Source organism: Pristis pectinata, chromosome 16 (genome assembly GCF_009764475.1).
Source record: "Pristis pectinata isolate sPriPec2 chromosome 16, sPriPec2.1.pri, whole genome shotgun sequence".
In the NCBI taxonomy this organism is placed as follows: Eukaryota; Metazoa; Chordata; class Chondrichthyes; order Rhinopristiformes; family Pristidae; genus Pristis; species Pristis pectinata.
Window position 1 is genome coordinate 29028194 of NC_067420.1, and position 19883 is coordinate 29048076.

At 40.3% G+C, this 19883-nt stretch overlaps 1 protein-coding gene across 6 annotated transcripts in view; it reads right to left on the reverse strand.

The window, feature by feature from the left end:
- LOC127578729 (receptor-type tyrosine-protein phosphatase T) overlaps positions 1-19883 on the reverse strand; it is a 935885-nt gene that overhangs the window by 222723 nt on the left and 693279 nt on the right. For all 6 annotated transcript variants that reach the window (XM_052031104.1, XM_052031103.1, XM_052031108.1 and 3 more), the window contains one exon: positions 9678-9951. In XM_052031104.1, coding sequence (XP_051887064.1) covers positions 9678-9951 — 274 coding nt within the window. The remainder of the gene's footprint in view (positions 1-9677; positions 9952-19883) is intronic.

The window sequence follows — 19883 nt, forward strand, 5'->3', positions numbered from 1 at the left end:
AAGAGCTTCTGCAGAGCAGGTGGTTTGCTGCTGTCAAAGATATAGGGACATTAAGAGCTGCATGTGGTCAATGACCACCGGAAATTCAAATCTGTGAGGGCAAGGTTATACAACTTAACTCTTAGGCAACTATTGAGACTGGTTGTTTCAAAATGCTTTCAGAAACATGGAGGGTAGTTTTTTCAAGAGTGTAGTGCGGGAGGAGATGTGATGTCAAGTTGATATAGGCCAACATTCTCACAGCCTGTAATGTCTTTGTTACTCCCATTGTGTTGTATCTCATTGCTGTCACCAATTTGAGGGGGTTCTGGGCTGCCGCAGAGAAATAATGCCCTAAAGGTCCCTGCCCGTGTAGTCCACCAGTCTATCCATCTGTTGTACACGTCTCTCTGAGGTGGTACTGGTATTGGAGCCCAAAGACTAGAGGGCAGCTGTCTAAGCACCTGTCACAACTGCAGAGAATGGTGAAAGAGATTTGTAGTTTGAGGGTCCAGTTACAGTGTCCCCACAGTTGGTCACATACTAGTTTGTCTCACGGATTCTTACCTCAACAGAGAAGCTTAGTGAGACTAAAGTCATGAAAGTGCTCATTAGAGGGAGGAAAAGATGTCTCCAGTGAGTGAACTCTTGGCTTGTATCTTCCTCCAGTCTCTGCTCCTGCTTCTTCTTGCTCAGTACAGGGACATCTCTCACTATTTATCCCAAATTGGTTAGCAACTTGTGCTCTGGCCTTTGGAAGGAAGAATGCATGACACTTCAGAAAGTTATTGAGGAGATTCTAGCTGCGGAGGGAGAGGATGGCAATGATAGGTTGGATAATCCAACAGGAAAACCTTGACCATACTAATTGAGGTTTTGAGCTTGACTAAAGGTGTATGTGATAAGTGAAGGTGTGAGTTTTAAGATGGACATCTTGCTCAGGGAAGTGGGCAGCCCATCCATCTCTCATGTCGCTTGTTCCCAGTTTGTCATTTATTGTCAAAGCTAGCTCCTCCACCTGGGAGAGGGCTGTGGTGTTGGCTCACCTTCCATTATACCTCATTTCTTTCCCTGATTCTACTTGTTGCCTTGTTTGGCAGGACAAAAAGGATAGAGTTAACAAGTCATTACTGAGAAAGCAAAAGAACATATGACTTCTGCATTGTATAAGCTAATTGGTGAAGATGCAATATAGTATGATAATTGAGATGCATTGGGTAAGATTGAAGTGCAAACTGAGGAAGAAGTTAAGAAAGGAGGTGTCATTTCTTCATCTTCCAGTGGGCAGGTTGATTAAATCTAAGAATAAAGAGTGAAGGTTTCATTCTTAGATTTGACCAACTCACTCACTACAAAGGAGCAGGTGAGTATGTGGCATGTGTTAAGAGTAAGGGCAAGAAATGGAATAGTGTGCCCTTGTGACTGGTGGTGAGGGGGAAGGTATACTGGCAGTTATGACTGTTGATGCTAAAAGAGATAGGAAAGGCACATTGACCAGCTCGAACAGAACAGATTGACAAAAGATGATTTGCACACACCTTTGCTAATCACATGAGATTATTTCATCTCTTCTTACACAGGATCTTGGTCTTTGAGAAGATGCCTGTGCAACATACCCCCTTTGGTATTTTGAAACAGACCTTCTTAAGACCCTGCTGGGTGGTATCTTGCTACTTTGAAGGAAAAACATTTCAATCCTTCATCACATCAAAAGCATCTTGAGAGGAATGGTCAGAAAGCCCTGTTGCAAATTTTCCTCTCCTTTTACAGCTGTCTCCAAACACACAGAACGACAAACTGCAAATTCAGTTTGATGAGTGGTTTTACATTTACTTTATGTAAGCTTGCCTGACATTCAATTCCACCGATTTCAATGATAAATTTCTATTCCAGTGATTATTTGCAATGAAAAATGGACTGAGACTCGGTAATGGCCATATCTCCTGGAAAGTGAAAAGGTAGTTTAAATACACTCAGGACACCTGTCAGAAACTGTGCAACAAAGTTTGGTGAGCACCATGTCACTGACATAAATTGCCCACCTGCCAATAATATTATAATGAAGTCCAACAATTAAAATCCGCAGGGCTCTGTGTGGACGATATTCTTCATGTGTGGTGTCCGTATTCTATATCTGTTTGAGATTTAGAAGAATGCAAGATGATCTCCCTGAAATGTGAAAAGTTCTTAACTGGCTGAACAAGGGTAGATGTGAAGTTGATGTCTCCCTTGACTGGATTGTATAGAACTAGGAGTCACAGTCTCAAAATAAAGGTGAGAAACTTCTTCACCCAGAGGATAGTCAATTCTTGGAATTCCCTTACCAAGGGGCTGTGGAATACACTCAAGACAGAGATAGATAGAATTTTAGATGCCAAGAAAATCAAATGAGGTTAGTTCAGAAAAGTGGAGCTGAGGTAAAAAAAAGTCAGCCATAAACTTATTGACCAGTACAGCAGACATGAGGTGACAACTGGCCAACTATTGCTTCCATTTATTATGTTCTCAAACTTGATCTAGCCAAGCATTGATCTAGCTCTTAGTTTAAACTGACCCAACTCTTGTCAATCCCGTGGAATCTTAGGAGTCTCTGAATTAAAAGTCAGTTTGTGTTGGCCGTACTCTGATGTTTTGCTGAAATGTTCTGATTACATTTCCACTGCCAGCTCAAGCATTTCGATGGGGAAAGACACTTTGGACAGTACTGCAAGAGGGGTGGGAGAGCATCAGCAGTCTGTCTTACAATCTGATTTTCAATTTCCTCTTCATTTTGAAGTCATCAGGAAAAAAAATCAGGTGTGGAGCAACCTAGGCAGTGATGCATTAATGTCCAATTTGTACTTCAGTCCAAGACAATTTCAACCATCTTCCCTCCTGCCACTCCCACCTTCAGGAAGTATTTTTTTTATTGCTTTTCATTACCAAGCACACAGGGAATTTGATTGTTCTCACTGTGAAACTGTTTAGAATTACTGCTGAAAACATACATGTGGTTGAAATATAGCTTCAACAAAACCATATAAAAGATTGAAAACCAGTGTGTGAAAAATGTAGTGTAATAGGGGTGGCGGATAATAGAAAAATTAACATGTAAACATGTGAATAAATTTGACAAAAGGTTAAGTAGGAGCTTTGGAAAATAAGAGTTAAAGTAGACCTTGTTATGATGGTTGCACTGTATACGTGATGCTCATTCATACTTAAGAGGTTGACAGCTGAATTTTTATACAAGCCTGAGACACTGCCAACATGAAAGGAACTTTCTAACAGGACATGGTTAAACCACAAATTAAATTGCTACCACTACAAAAGTTACATAAAAAATGTTGGTAGTTTTTGACTTGTGTAGGCAGGTAGCATACACCTGCCTATGAATTGGCTTTAGACATTTTGGTTTCTCTAGGGCCAAGACCTCTCTTGGATCCTCAAAGCTATTTGTTCACTCTAACAGGTGGGGATCAGCCTCCAGAAGCCAGGGTGCATGTATACAGGGGACACTGTGACATAATGCTAACAACACATCAAAAGGGAACAACCCCAAGTTGCAATAGGATATTTATTAATGAAGACATATCTCTTCTCTCTCCTGTTTGTTCATGTGCCTTTGTAATAAATCTCTGTTAAAACACAACCACATATGAAAGATGCCTCATTATTTTTTTGTGATTGTACCTGTTATCAGCCAGCTGTAACTGACCATAGCATCTCTGGCACTGTTACATAGGCTGTATCATTCATATGGAAGTTTAAGTGAATGTGTCCCATGTGTTGGTGCTCCAGACCATTCCTTATCTGAATGATGCCTTCCCACTGGGGATTATAACTGAATACAGCTGCTGTCTTCATCGTGAGAGCTTATTGGAGACATGTTGGTCTGCCCTTGATTGCATGTGAATCCTCGTGGTAGCTTATTCCTTCTTCAAAATGATTCATCCCTTATTGATCTCTGCTAACTCTAGCTATTGTAAACACTTCTGAGCCAGGGACTCTTGCCTAAAGAAGTAAAATATGAAGGAGGTTGCTTGCAGAGATGCAAAATATCCTGAACGTGCTCCACCTGTATGGAATAGAATGAATAGGTGGCTCATGAGAAAGGTATGGTATTAAGTGATGGATTGTACAAGGTCGAGGCTTGCCGCAACCATCAGATAATTTTGCTGAGAGTGGTGTGGATCAATGTGCTTCCAACATTTACAAGCAGCTGTTAAACAATTTGTCTCCCCAGTCCCATCACATTGAAATGATCTATTTGTGTAACAGAGCATCAAACAACCTGCTGGAGGAACTCAGCGGGTCGAGCAGCATCTGTGGGGAGAAATGTTGACACTTCCTTTTCCTCCGTAGATGCTACTCGACCTGCTGAGTTCCTCCAGAAGATTGTTTGTTGCTCTAGATTCCAGCATCTGCAGTATCTTCTGTCTCTATTTGTGCAATGGATTTGCATGAGCCTCAAATGGAATTACATAAGGTTGTTCTTAAATCTTAACCCCTACATGGAGCTCCATAACCTCTGAATGTTCATCGGATCACATTGTTATTACGTATATTTGTTTGTGACTACTCTGCTTCTTACCAGGGATCAGTTCAAAGGGCTCAGAAGTTGAAGCAATTATTATACCTGCACAAAGGAACAAAGGCAAGGAGAATGTTATTGCTTTCGCAGGGCTTTGCTTTATTTAATAGGCCATTACAATAAGTGGGATGGGTGATGCATCTCTTTGATGAATGTGGAGCAGTGGCTGTGCACCAACAAAGGAGGAAGTCAGAGGTGACCGTTCAGGTAATGTGTGGTTTGTTGGCAGGATGTTGGAAAATATATTAATGCGATGGATTATTTTGTATTCCAGGTGAGCTGGTCAGTCTGCGCTGAGCAGTTATGAGAAGCGTTGCTCTGTAAGATCTCCCTTCTACCCATCTGCTGATATATAATGGCACCGGAATTTATCTTGGGATTCCTCCACCTTTGCCCTTTCCTCTGACTCCCATCTCTCCTCATGGGTTTTCAGGTTCTGGACTCCTTCCCCTTCATCCTGGGCACATTTAGATTGTGCAGCACAGACCACACAAATATGACACCTGTGTACATGCTTGCTGTGCATTGGAGGTTGCCTGAGAATAATGGCATTGTATGGAACTTCTTCACTCAGAGTGGTGGGAGTGTGGAACGGACTGCTATCCGACGTGGCAAATGAGGGCTCACTTTTAAGTTTTAAGAATAAATTGGATATATGGATGGGAGAGGTCTGGAGGGTTATGGACTGGCTGCAGGTCAATAGGACTAGGGGAATAAAGTCTCGGCACAGACTAGAAGGGCCAAATGACCTGTTTTCTGTGCAGTAGTGTTCTATGGTTCTATGGATCACATTTTGATGACAGCTATGGCATTATCCACAATGGTTCAGGTACTCATGTGGCTTTCATTACAGCAGTACTCAGTGGCATTGTGAGGGAATCTGAAAAGGTCTGGCAGCTCACTCTCCCCATGGATGAAGGAGTTGTGGGAGCAGCCAGAATACTTTGGACTGACCAGGAGGAACAGCTTTAGATGATCCACCATGACCTATAGGTTGAGTGAGCACAAGCCTTTCCTGATTATGAAATATTTGGGGTTGTTGTGTGGAGTTCTTATATGGAGAGAGCAGCCTAAGCACAATATTTCCCTGTGCAGCTTACATATGCCATCATGACTGCCTTTGAAAAACTGAGCCTGCAAGCACAGTGTTCTTCATGAAGGTCTGGATAGGAAACAGTGTTTTCTGAAGGCTCTCTGAGAATGGGGTCTTGTTTGAGAGGGAATGAATGTGCCTCCTTGGGGCAATGTCTCCGATCCACCCTGTGTTACCCTTTCCTCCATGAATAGATAATAATTGGCATACACTACTGAGGCCCACAGTGCATGAGCATCTCAGCTGTTTAACGTAACAAGGGTCACTCACTTTGGATTTTAGCAGAGGTCAATGTGCTTTAAAGGGCGTTTCAATGGCCTAACCTGATTTCTAAAGGTGGCTAGTCAGCAGTATGCCTTTAAATCAAAAAGGAAGCTGCATTAACGTGATGTGCTCACAGAAGGACAGCTGGTGAATCTCCAAAGGAGCAAGTCAGAATCAAAAAGTCCAGTTTAGGCTTTAAATCCAGGAAAAAGGAATCACTCACAGAGCTGGCATCACTAGTTGTGCAAATCAGCACCAGAAATCTTATTTTGCACGAGGCTGAACACAGCATTGTGCTGCACAGAAAAAAAATTATTTCTGAGGATTTTATTTCTAATATATATGTGAATTAAGTGTCTTTTGGTATTATTTGTATATAAAAATGGGTGCAGTTGGAACCAAACATGTGACAAAACTTTTTAAACAAGATATGACTGGTATTGGAGGAAGAAAATATTTGCATTGAAATGACTCCTTTCACAAACTGAGGAAACCCCAAAGTGCTTTACAACCAATGAATTACGATGCAGGAAACACAGTGGCCAATTTGCATCTCAATGGATTTATCATCTTTGTCTTACACAGCAGGTTGATATTGCTGGCAAAGCCAAAATTTATTACCACTCCTTTATAACCCTCAAGAAGATGGTGATGAGCCAGCGCTGAGCAATGCCTGTGATTAGGATGTCCCTACAGTAACAGTAGGTAGGGTGTTTCAGGATTTTTCCCAGTGACAATGAAGGAATTGTCATAAATATCAACTCAGAGAGGCATGAGCCATGGAGGGGAACCTAGAGGTGGTGGTGTTCCTATATTGGTATTGGTTTATTATTGTCACTTGTACAGAGGTACAGTGAAAAACTTGTCTTACATACCAATCATACAGGTCATTTCATTATGCAGCACAGTTACATTGAGTTAGTACAGAGTGCATTGAGGTAGTGCAGGTAAAAACAATAACAGTACAAAATAAAGTGTCACAGCTACAGAGGAAGTGCAGTGCAGGTGGACAATAAGATGCAAGGTCACAACAAGGTAGATTGCGAGGTCAGAGTCCATCTCATCGTATAAGGGAACTGTTCAATAGTCTTATCACAGTGGGATAGAAGCTGTCCTTGAGCCTGGTGGTATGTCTTCTGGACTAGAGAGACCCAATCTGTGGCTAGCTGGCCAAATCTGGCTCATGGAAGTTTACGATTGGCCCATCAAAATGTTCTGAATGTTCAAACCTTTATAGATAGCAGAAACAGGCCCTTCCACCATAAGTGTCTTGCTATTGCAGGAGTTAACAGGATCTTCTCAGTGGTAGGGGTAGAGGCAAAGATGAGATGGGGGAAATTGGGCAGATATTGGGGAGGTGGGGTATCTGATTAGGAATGAGATGGAAGGAGGGGTTTGAGTGAGTGACTTCAGGGAAGTTGGTTGCATGATGGTGAAGTTGTTAATGGAAATGATGAAGCTGTTTCTGGGGAAGTTGGCAGGAGGTGGGGGGTGGGTGAAGGCAATGAGTAATGAGTTCTGGCAGAGGTACAGTTTGTGTGAAGCTCTTTAATTAACACTGAAGCAGGTCTCAAACCTCCAGTGAAATGCTTGAATATTCATAAGGGCTTCACATGTATGATAGAATTATATATGTTAGAGAAAACAAACACAGTGCTGTTTGACATCAGCCGTCTCTGTTCATTAGCTTGTCACATGCATGCTAGTATTGGCAACGATTTCAGACTGTGTTTAGCCAAAAACTGCTACTTAACCTTAAAATTTTATGCACGCCTATTCGAAATGGGTAACATTATGGGTTAGGGAGGTACCATCAAAGACCCTCATGTTGCTATGTATCTTGCAGTTGGCACACACAGCGGCCACAATTCACCAGCGATGAAGGAAGCAAATGTTTAAGGTTTAAGATGTCTTGCTGCAGGCATGGCCTCAAACCTGGCTTCAATCATTTCAAAAATTTTGCTACCTTTCTTTTTTCAGGTGAGGCAACGTTCAGAGAAAAATAAACCCAATCCCAGAACTGACTCTGCAGATCAATTTACAACTTGTCCATGGCCTGGGGTGAAGTGAAATTCATATCATTTAATTAATCTTTCTTCACTATTGCTCCTTTTTGACTGATGCTCATTTCCAAATTGGATTTTTTTTCCAGTGCTCTCTATGAATGGTTCATATTTTATTGATGTAGAACAGGATATTATGTAAAAATATAATTGTGTGGGGACAGGATGACCGTAAATTGGTACAGTGCTTGTTAATGGCTTAAATATTGAAATGGGCAGGTTGAAGGCTACTTCCCCCATCTTCCCGAGCAATATGGAGCTTTGCCACAGTTGTCCACAGAAGGTTTCTGAAAAAGGATCTTGTACAGAGACTGAGACTAAGCGTTAAAAGAATCAAGTTTACTTATTATCCTTTTGGCCTGATGGCTGTGTCACACAACAGCCTGTCTGGAATTTGGTCTTTGTGATCAGTCTACCCTGGATCTTTTTCCAGAAGGATACTGAAATACCAGCAAGTCTAAACATTTCCAGAAGGAGGTCAGAGTGTGGATTCTGAAAGTTGGTGTAATCAGAATAATGTGCTGCTTGGCAGAGTAGTGAGTATCTTATTTTACAGCTGGGACTGATCACTTGACCTGAGCTGCTAAATGCCAAGATGAGAAGATAGTCATAGATGCCATGCTTCCAATGAGAAGAGATTGGAAGGGATCACTGGGGAGAGAGAACGATGAAACTGTAACTCTGACTGTCAAATCCATGCTCCCACCGAAAAATATTCCGCAATAAGAATATGAGATTTGTGAATTGCTGATCGGGTGATAACAAACAAAAAGGGCTTTTTATTTTCTGGGATGGAGAATCTCTTTCTATGAATCACAAAATTATATAATTTTACAATGAGAGCCCACAAAATGCTGATGACAATCCATTCATTTCAAGCAGATTTGTATATCAAACATTTTAAGCTCATGTCTTGTGGCTTTAGCCACAGGAATGGTGATGCGGAAAATATCATGAGACAAAAGATCGAAAGGGAAAGAATTGTCTATATCACCCCTCAGTCAATTTTCCTTTGGTCTCATTTGTTTTGGTGAAATGTAATTTCTACAGGTATTGTCTCTCACATTCTTATGAGCACATGGAAGCTTTTGTTCTTTGTTCTTTATGACAAAGGAAGTAATTACCGGTTTTGTTGCTGGGACAATCAACTGGCAGATTGTGTCCCCTGTCTGCTGTTGAATTCCCCTGATTCATATCCCTTTGTTTTCGACAAGATGAGAATCAGGTTGGATCTACAATGGGTACACAAAAGGCTCAGCCCTGTCCCTGCCCAGAAAGTGAGAATGAAAATTATTCCTGAAATTGCCATATACTGTCTGGACCCATTCCAATGTTTTTAAGTGAATAATCATGACTGAAGTAGTATGATCTCTTAAATTCGATTGTATCAATTCCAATCATTTTCCTACAAGATATTTTGACAGTAATATTTTGTTTATCCAAAATACTGAAAACCATACAAGCTGACAGTTTAAATAAGTTTACAGATATCCTTCAGGTTTTGGGCAAAAATGCTGGTATGATAAGGAAGAAAATTTTAGGTTAGTTGCAAAAGAGTTTAAGGTATATTTCTAATTTCAGAGTTTACCATTCTGTCCATTTAACAGAATGACTAGAGATAATGAAACATATTCCAAATGTACAAACTGTGCCCTTTTGAAATATTCCTATTTTTAGAAATCTCTCAGTATAAGACAGTACCTACCCCATTAGCTTTGCTGAGTGCTTGAAAGTAAATGCTGTAGCTTTTCACTGAGGAAAGTGGTGGGTTCCAATAGCCATTGTATGTTTTGTTGTCTCCAACAGTAAATGGCTGAGTCATTGGAAGGTTCCCAGGCTTCAGCTCTGCAGCAGTGTAATGAAGTGAATCAAGTATGGAAGCATTCTTGTAGCTGACTGGAACAGGAAAGCACTCAATAATATCTGCTGCTCTCCTGGCTTTTTGAAAGTGTTCTTCTTTAACGACCAGTTGATAAGCGCTATGAGAAAATAAAAGAAAAATTCCTTTTAAAATACTTGAGAAGACTGCAGAATTCTACTTTAAAAAGTAATAACCTTATTTTGTTTAAACCATCTTTGCCAATAATTGGACAACAGCCTGCAGTTGAGGTATACGGCCAGGCAAAACCCTATTTGTATTCCCTTGTCCACACTGCTTAACACTTGTTCCTGCACAATACAGCTCCAACTTAATGCTCTTCTGGTGTTTAAAATCTTGAATGGGCTCAATTCTCTGTCATTTTTCAGCTTCCTCCGAGGGAGTAGATATTGGTAGTGGGGATGGTCCAATGGTGGCAGAGGTGGGTAGTGCTGCAGGCATGGGGCCAATAGGGGCAGGCATGGGCAACAGTAATGGTGGGGTGGGCGGTGATGGCATGGGTTGGTGGTTGTGGTTGGAAAGAGTTGTTGATTATGGAGGGCTAGGGGTAAATGGTAGGTTGGGTGGTAGGTGGCTGTGGCGAATGAGGTGGTGGTGGTGGGGTTGAGGGTGCTGGAGAGATGAATAGATTGTGGGTGGGTGACTAAGTGGCAATAGTAGGGAGTAGGTGGCCATGGTAGGGGTAGATGGCAGTTGTGGTGGGGTAAAGGGTATGATGGAGGAAGTTAGGTACTATTGTGGGATTCAAATGGTGGTGGTGATGGGTGGGGAAGATGGCGGTGCAGGGTTGGTACTGAGGTCAGTTGGTAATGGGGAGCAGGTGGTTATGGTGGGCAGTTTGAGTGGTGACAGGTGGGGGATAAGTGGTAGTGGTGGGAGAGCAGCTGGTTGTTCAGTGGAGATGGGTGGTGGGAGTGCAGGTCCTGATGGTGGTTATGGCAATGGTGCCGGGTCACTCTACAAAGAGATGCCATTGTTGAAAAGGAGAGGGAACGGCCTAAGAATTCCTCACAGGACTCAAAGAAGCTCCTCCCATCCCTCAAGACATCCGCAGAATATTTTTAGAAAATAATAAATCTTGCCTTTTTTTCCTGACCACTACTACAGCTGCCTCTGGGCAACTGTATCCAATAGACCAGCCACCTGAAGGTCTCAGACAATAGAGCAAAGGTGCCGACAATATTATTGAGCCTTCCATCATAAAATAGGAACCTGCCTGTGTGGGATGGATGGTGGTCTTCATGTGTCTGATCAAGTTCCTTTGGTATTTCAAAATTCTCCCTTCCTCAGGTTTACCACTTTGCAACCTTATAAGCTTCTCCTTTTACCTTAATACTTGACCTTTTTAGTTGGTGACAATTGTCCACATGGACCTTTCATTGTTTCAGTGAATGGAACAATTTTTTTAATAAGGCAGCACAGATCATGGGATGATGTGATGAAACTGTTGAAATGTGGGGAAGAAGTATGGGATGAAAGATTGAGAAGGCACACAGTTCCAGTAGTTCAGGGGTCAGGGACCAGTGTCTATCATCACAGTTTAAGGCCAGAGGGAAACATTCTTAAAGAGGTATCTAAGGATTAGGATGGAGATATTTGTACTTTTTTATGCATAAATTGTGCATAGAAAGTAAATTTCACGTGTTTTGAAGTGTTTATTCCCACCTTCAGGAAGTTGGACTGGCACTTTGTGTCATAGTTCACATTAGTACGAGTGTCATTTCTCCATCATATTTTATTCGTGTAATAAAATTACCGATGTGCATAATGCTCATTTGAAAACAAAAACAGAACTTAGAGCAAAAGGTTGTTTTAACTGAATTAAACAAGGAGCAAATTGTGCAGAAGTTTGGAATTATGCATGACCCTAATTGTTTTTAGATGAAAATAATCCTCCTAGTCATTTTGATTTAATGGAAGTATAATTGCCAGTAGCACTGACCATACATTGAAACACCTGTGTGCTGCTCTCATCAGTGCAAGAAGTTTCAATCTGGTCATTTTGATTAGGTGTTCTGCGGCTACCTTCTGCATGGTCTATGGTTGGCCTGCTTCATTTCTCAGGTGGGCTTTCCTTAGATACCATACATTTTCTCCCCACCCTCTCTTCTTCTTCTTGAATTCCACCATCCACCTCTGCCCAACCTCATACCCCACCACCTTTATCCTCTCCCCACCTTTCACAGGCTGCCATTGGAGAGAGTGCTGACCTGCTTCCCAACAGCTGCCTGCTGAGCAAGTATCTGCTGCCTGTGTATAACAGGTGGCATCTCACTTCATCTCAAAGGGAGAAAACACAGCGGTGCTCTTAAAGGATATAGTCATTTTAGAATATTTTTGGTGACTGATGGTTTAGCAATAGCGCTGTGGGCAAAACATGCTTCGTGTACCAAGCAACAATGAAATAACATTTCTAAGCATCGGTACTTTGGGAATTTCTTTCTAGTAAACTTTAAATGACCAGAGGTTAGTGCTGATGTCGTGATGGCTGCTTTAGAAAGGTAGGCTGGAGGAGAGATTTGGAATAAAAAAATTCATCACAATACTTAAACAGTTAAAGGACCATTTGTGTTCTAAAAGTTTTGAAAAGGGGGTGTATATTTTTAACATTTTGGTTTGAGTGAGTCAGGATTTAATTCCGCGGAAAAGATGAACGACTGCAGCCTTTTGGAAAAGATACTCCCGCAGTGTTGATGGGTAGGAGTCACAGGCATTTGACTGAGAAATGACAAAGCAATTGCACATATTTCCAAGTCTGGGTGGGGAAGTTGGAGATGGTGACGTTCCCACACAGCCACTGAAATGGACATAAAGCATTCAATTGGACTGCTGGTCTATCCAACTGCTTCCCATAACTCTCAGTTAATGCAAACATCAACCACATCTCATTAAGCACCCCATCTAAAAGTAATTGAATATAATATTGGATCATTTAAAAGTTAGTTTTACTTCACTGGGATGACTTTAATCTGAAAATCTGAGCAACAAATCAGACCTTACTTAATGAAAAGAAGGCAGAGTAAGACCAAAATAAATTTTCATTTGCAAAAATATATAGTGTGTTGCAGATGTTCCAGCAGGGAAAATAAGATGCTGAGCAAGCATTGACCTGGTTACTCAATTTTTCTGAGGTAGTAAAATACAAATTTAAATAATTTGATTTGAAATGAATTTAAATCAAAATTCAGAATGGGACATTAGTCTGAAATCTATCACTGAGTCCCAACTTATTCATAATAGAAATATTATGCATTGCAGAGAGAGCTTTTTAAGTGCTATCTTAGATTTGTACTTGAGTACTTTCAGTGATGTGCTATGACATCACTCTGGCCACACAATTGCAAAACTTTTATTATTTCCAACTGGGAGGCAAAAATATATACATTCTCTGAACTTATCTCTTAATGTTTACCCTGGTGAATAAACAGTTAGCTCAAAAAATACACTCATTATTCCTTTGAGAGGATTAAGTATCATAAAAAGATGGACTTAACAGAGAAGCTAAATGTGGCGGCTTTTAATGGAGATAGAAATTCAAATTTAAAAAAATTAAAAGTAGTCTAACCTGCACTGCAATATACTAAATTGCCTGCAAATATAGCATTTTCTCAATCCTCTACATTGGTACAGGGTCTTGAAGTCACATCAAGGAGGCCTGAAAGTATAAGCTGGTGAGAAACATGTCCAACTAATACCATCCATATCTTGTTCCATTAATTTGTGACCAATAGTGAAGCGACAGTACTCACTGCTGACCTCAAAAAAAGCTCCCTGCAGATCTATTAATCTCAGTGGCAAGAACCTTCCATTGCCTGCTACTTGGAAGGAGTCCCAAGTGTTTAGCATCAGCTATGATGTCAGCAAGTTGGCTGAGCAGCAATCACTTTAAAGTATTCTCATCAGAGCATAGTAGGAAGCAAAATACACAATTTTAATTGTTTTAAATCACTATACAGAGTGCTAAGTAAAGATCTGATCATATTCATATGATTAGTGTAGAAGCTAAATGATTATATGACTTTAAAGAACTTAAAATCCCCCATATTTTGAATAATTATGATGGATTTAGAATGTACATACAAGCAATTAATTTTAAGGGCCATACAGTTTTCTAAGCAATAATTATAGCAGTAATTATACATCATTAAAATCTTACCTTGACTTCTGGCAATAAAGCATAAGATTTTCATGGAATTTTACTGTTAGAATAAATTCAATTTCCCTGATTGCCATGGAGAAGAAGATAAGCAATGCAGCTAATAGAGGAATGACTGACAGTAGTCCAGAATTTCTGGGAATGGCAGACTGTTTGCATTTGCTGAAGCTCTTCCCATTGGGTCCACACTTTCCTGAAGCAGATCTTCCAGGAGGAACTTGGTTCAAGAAGCCTTCACCAACCTAATGAGCAAAGTCCTGGCAATTGCAAAGCCTTTCAGCAGCAAATAGCAAGCCCAACCTATAGGAATTTTTTGACAGCAGTATATCAAGTCTACAGGCTTGCCAACCTACTGCAAAACATGAATATTTGTATTCAATCGCCTGCTTTTCTCCATGGATGTTGCCTGGCCTGCTGAGTTCCTCCAAGCATCATCATGTTTTTCATCTAGATTCCAGCATCTGCAGTCCCTCGTTTCTCTTGAATATTTGTAAATGTCTCTGACAGCTATAAACATTCTAAAACTATTAAAACTGAATCATATGACTAAAAGTTTTTTTAATGATTAAATAGAATTAAAACCTTACAAAACTTAAAAACAATGGAATACCTTTGTTAACTTGATTGGTTCAAAGTTAATTGTCTAAAAATTACCAACTTCCTTGCAGATTTTTCATTCTATTTGCAAGGAATTGAGTTGTTAAACCTGCAAAAGGTCCAACCTATCACGGGTTCACAAGGGTAACTTTACCAGCAGGGTTACTGGGAAAATGCAGCTGTTTATTATTCTGCCATCAGACATCACATGGGGAAAGACAGCAGTAATATCCTCTCAGAAACTTTGGACATCTGCATTTATACTCTCTTAGGTGAGAGCGCCAAAGTCCTTGCAGTTACAGAGAGAAATGTCAAACAGTGCATGGAAACATCAAAGTTGTTGTCAGGTAATGATGACGAACACTAACAGTTTCACCTTCATTATTTTTGTATTAAAAGGGATATTGTGTTTGGATTAGAAAGGCTGAAACCAGGAATCAATTTCTTCTTTTGATAACATGAGCAATTTATTCCCACTTGCGCTTGGGCATGCAATTCAAATTATGGTGCTTCCACAATCAGTACTTTTTTCTGAATGATAAGAGATATTTTTAAATTAGACCCCAGAGGAGTTAACATTTTGATATTGTTGTATTAAATTCAAACTTGGGATTGCATCATTTGTCTGTATTGTGAAATGTTGAGTGACTATAACATTCTTCATATTCTCATGGTCAGCACTAAAATCTGTACCATGTTAGACCTTAATCTAAGATTACAGCAAGATTCATTTCCATTGTGAAAAACAGGAAGGCAGTTGTGCACGTCCTGGAAATTTGTCAGCACAAGGAAGCAGCGGATCCTCATAAAGCCTAACCTGTGCTTTCCCCCACTAATAATGGAATATATTTTTTAAAGACCTTAGAATGGAGCTCTCTCTGTCTTTCTTCAGATTATTCTCCCACTTTTCCTGGTTATTGTCTCCCTTCTCCAGGAATTATCTGAAGCAACCCAACTGACTTTGTCAGTTTCACCCACCGTTCTGCATAACTCAAGCAGTGAGCAAATCCAGTGGGGAGCTAGTCAGCTGGTTTCTTGTAATATGCTTGCCATGTCTTGGATATCCCACCAGAAATGGTGGAAAATTTGCCCAAGACAAGATATTCATTTGGTAAAAATATCATAGAATAAAATAAATTTATGTTGCAAAAGGAAGTCATAAAACACATTGAGTCCATACTCAATGGACCCACCTAGCCTATTCCCCTTTCTGAATTTCTGATCCATAGGTTTGCAATTTATGACACATCAACTGGTCTACATTCTAAACATATTGAGCGTTTTTGCCTTTATCACACATCTAGCAGTGAGTTTCAGACTCCCACACGACTTCCCTCTAAATCATATGCCAATTACTTTAATTCTACTGTATGTCCTGTTCTTATTGAGTTCCATGCTGAGGTTCATCAGTCTTTCCCATTCATTTGGTCCAGACCTGTTATAAATTTATGCATCATAAATAAATCTCCCTCCACGTAACTTTGTTTCAAAGAAAACAAATCCAGTCAGACTAATCTTTTTGCATCACAATAACACTCCAGCCCCAACAGCCTCACTATAACTTTCCTTTATGCCTTCACCAGTGTAATCAATATTCTTAGGATAATATCACGACCAGAAATGAATGTAGTATTTTACCTGTGGCCGAACTAAAACATAAGAAAATAGCAACAGGAGTAGGCCACTTGGCTTCACTAGCCTGTCTAGCATTCAATACGTTGATTGGCTGATCTGCCCCAGACCTCATTCACTCTTTTGTGGCAGTCTCCCTTATTCCTCAATTCCATGACCTTTCAAGAGTTTTTTGAATTCTTTTTTAAGTACCCCCAATGATCTAGCCTCCACAGCCTAGAGAATTCCAAGGATTCACCACCCTCTGTGAAAAGATGTTTCTACACACCTCACGAGTATTTTGTACAGTATTAGCAAGATATCTCTGCTCTTATTTGCTTTCTCTTGGCCAACAAAGGAAATTTTTTGTATGCCATCTTAAACACCTTAAGCATCTTAAATGCCTTCTGTAGCTGCTCAGCTACCTTTTGGAAATCTCTTCACTGGAATCATCTCAGCATCTTATTGTTTATGCTGGATTTCATTGTTTTCTCTGCTCTTCCCAAGTGTATTAATTCTTGAATCTCCAAAGTGAAGTTCATTTGCCACCAGTCTCCTCATCTGGTTAGGCCATTGATATCTTCCAGCCAAGCTCTTGTTTTCTTCCTATCAATCAAATGGTTGATGTTGCTATTAATACAAAATCAACTGAGGGAGATTTATAATGAATGCTGGAGAAATACTCAATTCCAGCTTCAATTACTGCAACATTTTGATCCAAAGAAGTACTGCTTTCCACCATTTGGTTTGTCTTGATAATTTAAGTAAGTCAAATTCAGGAATAAGTATAAATCCAAAGAAATAGAAGTTATCTGGTTATCATAATAGTTGTTTGTTCCTGTCAACACTGTGCCTTAATTAAAGTTATTGATGTCTGTGTTGCTAAATTTGCATTCCATTTTTCAAAATGTCCTTCCCAATTACCTCACACCAATTTAATTCAAGCTGGTTCTTTTTACATTCTGCAGACTATTCTTTGTAACTGTGTGGTTTCCACTGTCATTATCAGTATAACAGACACCAGTTACACAAGAAGTGCCTGCTTTCATTTTCAGAGCAGTGCTGTCTTGGTTCTTAATATTCTATTTATCACTAATAGAATAATTAGTAATAAGTCTTAAAACCTATAAGCCTCAAGCCAGTCTCTCCTGCTAATTGACTGTGCTGGGCCTTTTGCACATGCATCAGAATTTATTGGCCATGACTAAATTAAATTTCCTAGTTCCATTAAAAATGACTACCCATTTACATTCTACAATGAAGATAAATTCCACAAACAGGCAAGTGAATATATTGGTATTCTACTTCCCCTGTATGTTTTAATCTACTGGTCTCTTTATACTATGGGAAGTTATAAATCTGGGCCTGTAACACAGAGTTTGATTCTGTTCCTGTTAAAAATCAAGCTGTAAACTGTAAATCAACATAAATTCCAGAAAATGTTGGCAGTATCACCCAGGAAAGTAAAATAGCACCCAGGAAAGAAAAAGGATGGGCTAACACCTGAGGTCAGAACTTTGGAATAACGGATAGTGAAGGTGGCTTGTCTTCATCAACAACAACAAATTGTACTTACGTGTGCCTTTTAGGATATCCTAAAATAGTTTGCTATGAGTTCAGAAAAAAACAGATGCTAAGCCAAGGAAGGGTAAGGGAGCCAAGGGAATGTTTTTTAGTGAGGGATTGGAGGAACAAAGGTTAGTTTTGAATGAGCAGAAGCTTATGGTTATGAGAGATTGGCAAGGTGAGCATGAGTAATTGGGGTCATTTACAATCCAGCTGACAAGCAGGCAGCCAGCAACAGAAACCTCAGGCACACCTCAGCCAGCCTTCTAATGTACAAGGCCTGCCGATAACACCTTCGGGCAGCCAATGAATGAGTAAACGGCTCACCCAGCTGCACACTCCACCATATAATGAAACTCTGTCCCACTTTTCTGCAGCATTTCAATCAGGATCGGAAAGTGCTTCATGTGTCTCGGGCTGGCAGAACATCCAATCTGCTAACAACAGTGCTCTTTCGAGCTGAAGCTGTGATTGTCCCCAACATGAATGTTTTTAGTGATGAATGGACTGCAGTAGAGGAGAAGGTAATGGCTATTACACAATTGGAAATAGCTCAAAGTTGAGCATGGCTTGAACCTGAGTAACTGGCCAGGGAAGGAAGCAGAGTCAGTGAGAGGGTAGATGTCCGGAACTGTAGGACTGGTATCTTCTCCTGCCTACCTACGTTTACAGAGGGCTGGTACTTGAACTACAGTTGGCTGTAAAGAAGTCCCTGATTGGAGATTTTTAGTAAAGCACAAAAAAAACTAGAATTCCTTATTCTGTGGAAAAATGCTTTTACTTGAGGTTCAGGGATTACAATAACTGTAATGTAACTACTGTCACAAGGAGGCCGTTCCTTTTCTCCTGTTTTGTCTATGCTATGAGTTGAACCCTACCTATATCCATGAATATTCTGGTGGTCAGTCTGATCTGTTAATTGATTAGGATCACTCTTCCCCTGCACTGCTGTACCCCTATGTCTTGGAGGTCTTACTTTTCCATACGCTATGATAATTGCAGCTTCCAAGTTAATCTAACACAAGGTTTCATGATGCCCCCTTCTCTCCTGGCCTAAGCAAACAAGCTTCAACATTTCCCTCCTCTCCTGTCTGGTTTCCATTGTAAGCTGTTTGACAAGTTTTTACAATATTTGAGGTTCTAGGACAGAATTCCAGACATGGAACTTCTATAATATTGTTAATATTATAGATCTAAGGATTGTTAAAAAAAACAAGGGGTCAGATACATATCTCCCTCTCTTTCTTCCTCTGTCACAGTCCTCAAAGCTGGTACATTTAAAAAAACTTGATTCTTTCGAAGTATCCTGGAATGCTGCAGTTTTGTTCAATTTCTGGAACTGTGGGCCACAAACTATCCTTACTTCACAAATGCACACACAACCTGGCCCTCTTAATAGTTGAGTTAATGATCTTAATTGTACAGTTCCTCAATCTTTCTTCAGGTATTGCTGCAAAGTGAGAGCCAGAAGATCAAACTTCAGCTTTCCCGTTGTTTAGGTGAAGACAATTAAGATCTATCTGAGATGGCTGCTGGACTGGAACAGGAAAAGGCGATCAACTGAGGTGACGGGGAGACAAAAGTTGAGCAAACACACAGAAAATGATCCTGTAGCTGAGAATGGTGGTGCAAGGCTGAGGTTGATGTGACCATGTGAAGAGCAGCCATCACAAGGAATATATTGCCTATGGTCAAATAGGTAAGAGTGAAGCTAAACGAGGGAAATTCCATTAAGTTCTGGAATAATGGAGAGTTAATGAGATCAGAATCAGATTTATTATCACTGACATATGACGTGGAATTTGTTGTTTTGCGGCAGCAGTACAGTGCAAACACATAAGAATCTATAAATTACAAAAATAAATAAATGGTGCAAAAAAAGGGAATAATGAGGTCATGTTCATGGGTTCACGGATCGTTCAGAAATCCAATGGCGGACGGGAAGAAGCTGTTCCTGAGTCATTGAGTTTGAGTTTTCATGCTCCTGTACCTCCTCCCTGATGGATGAATGAAGATGATCGTTTGGTTAACTGGGATGAAGGCCACAGGGATATCAAAGAAGTTCTCAAGAGGTCACATTATTTGTAGTTTCACCCTACTGG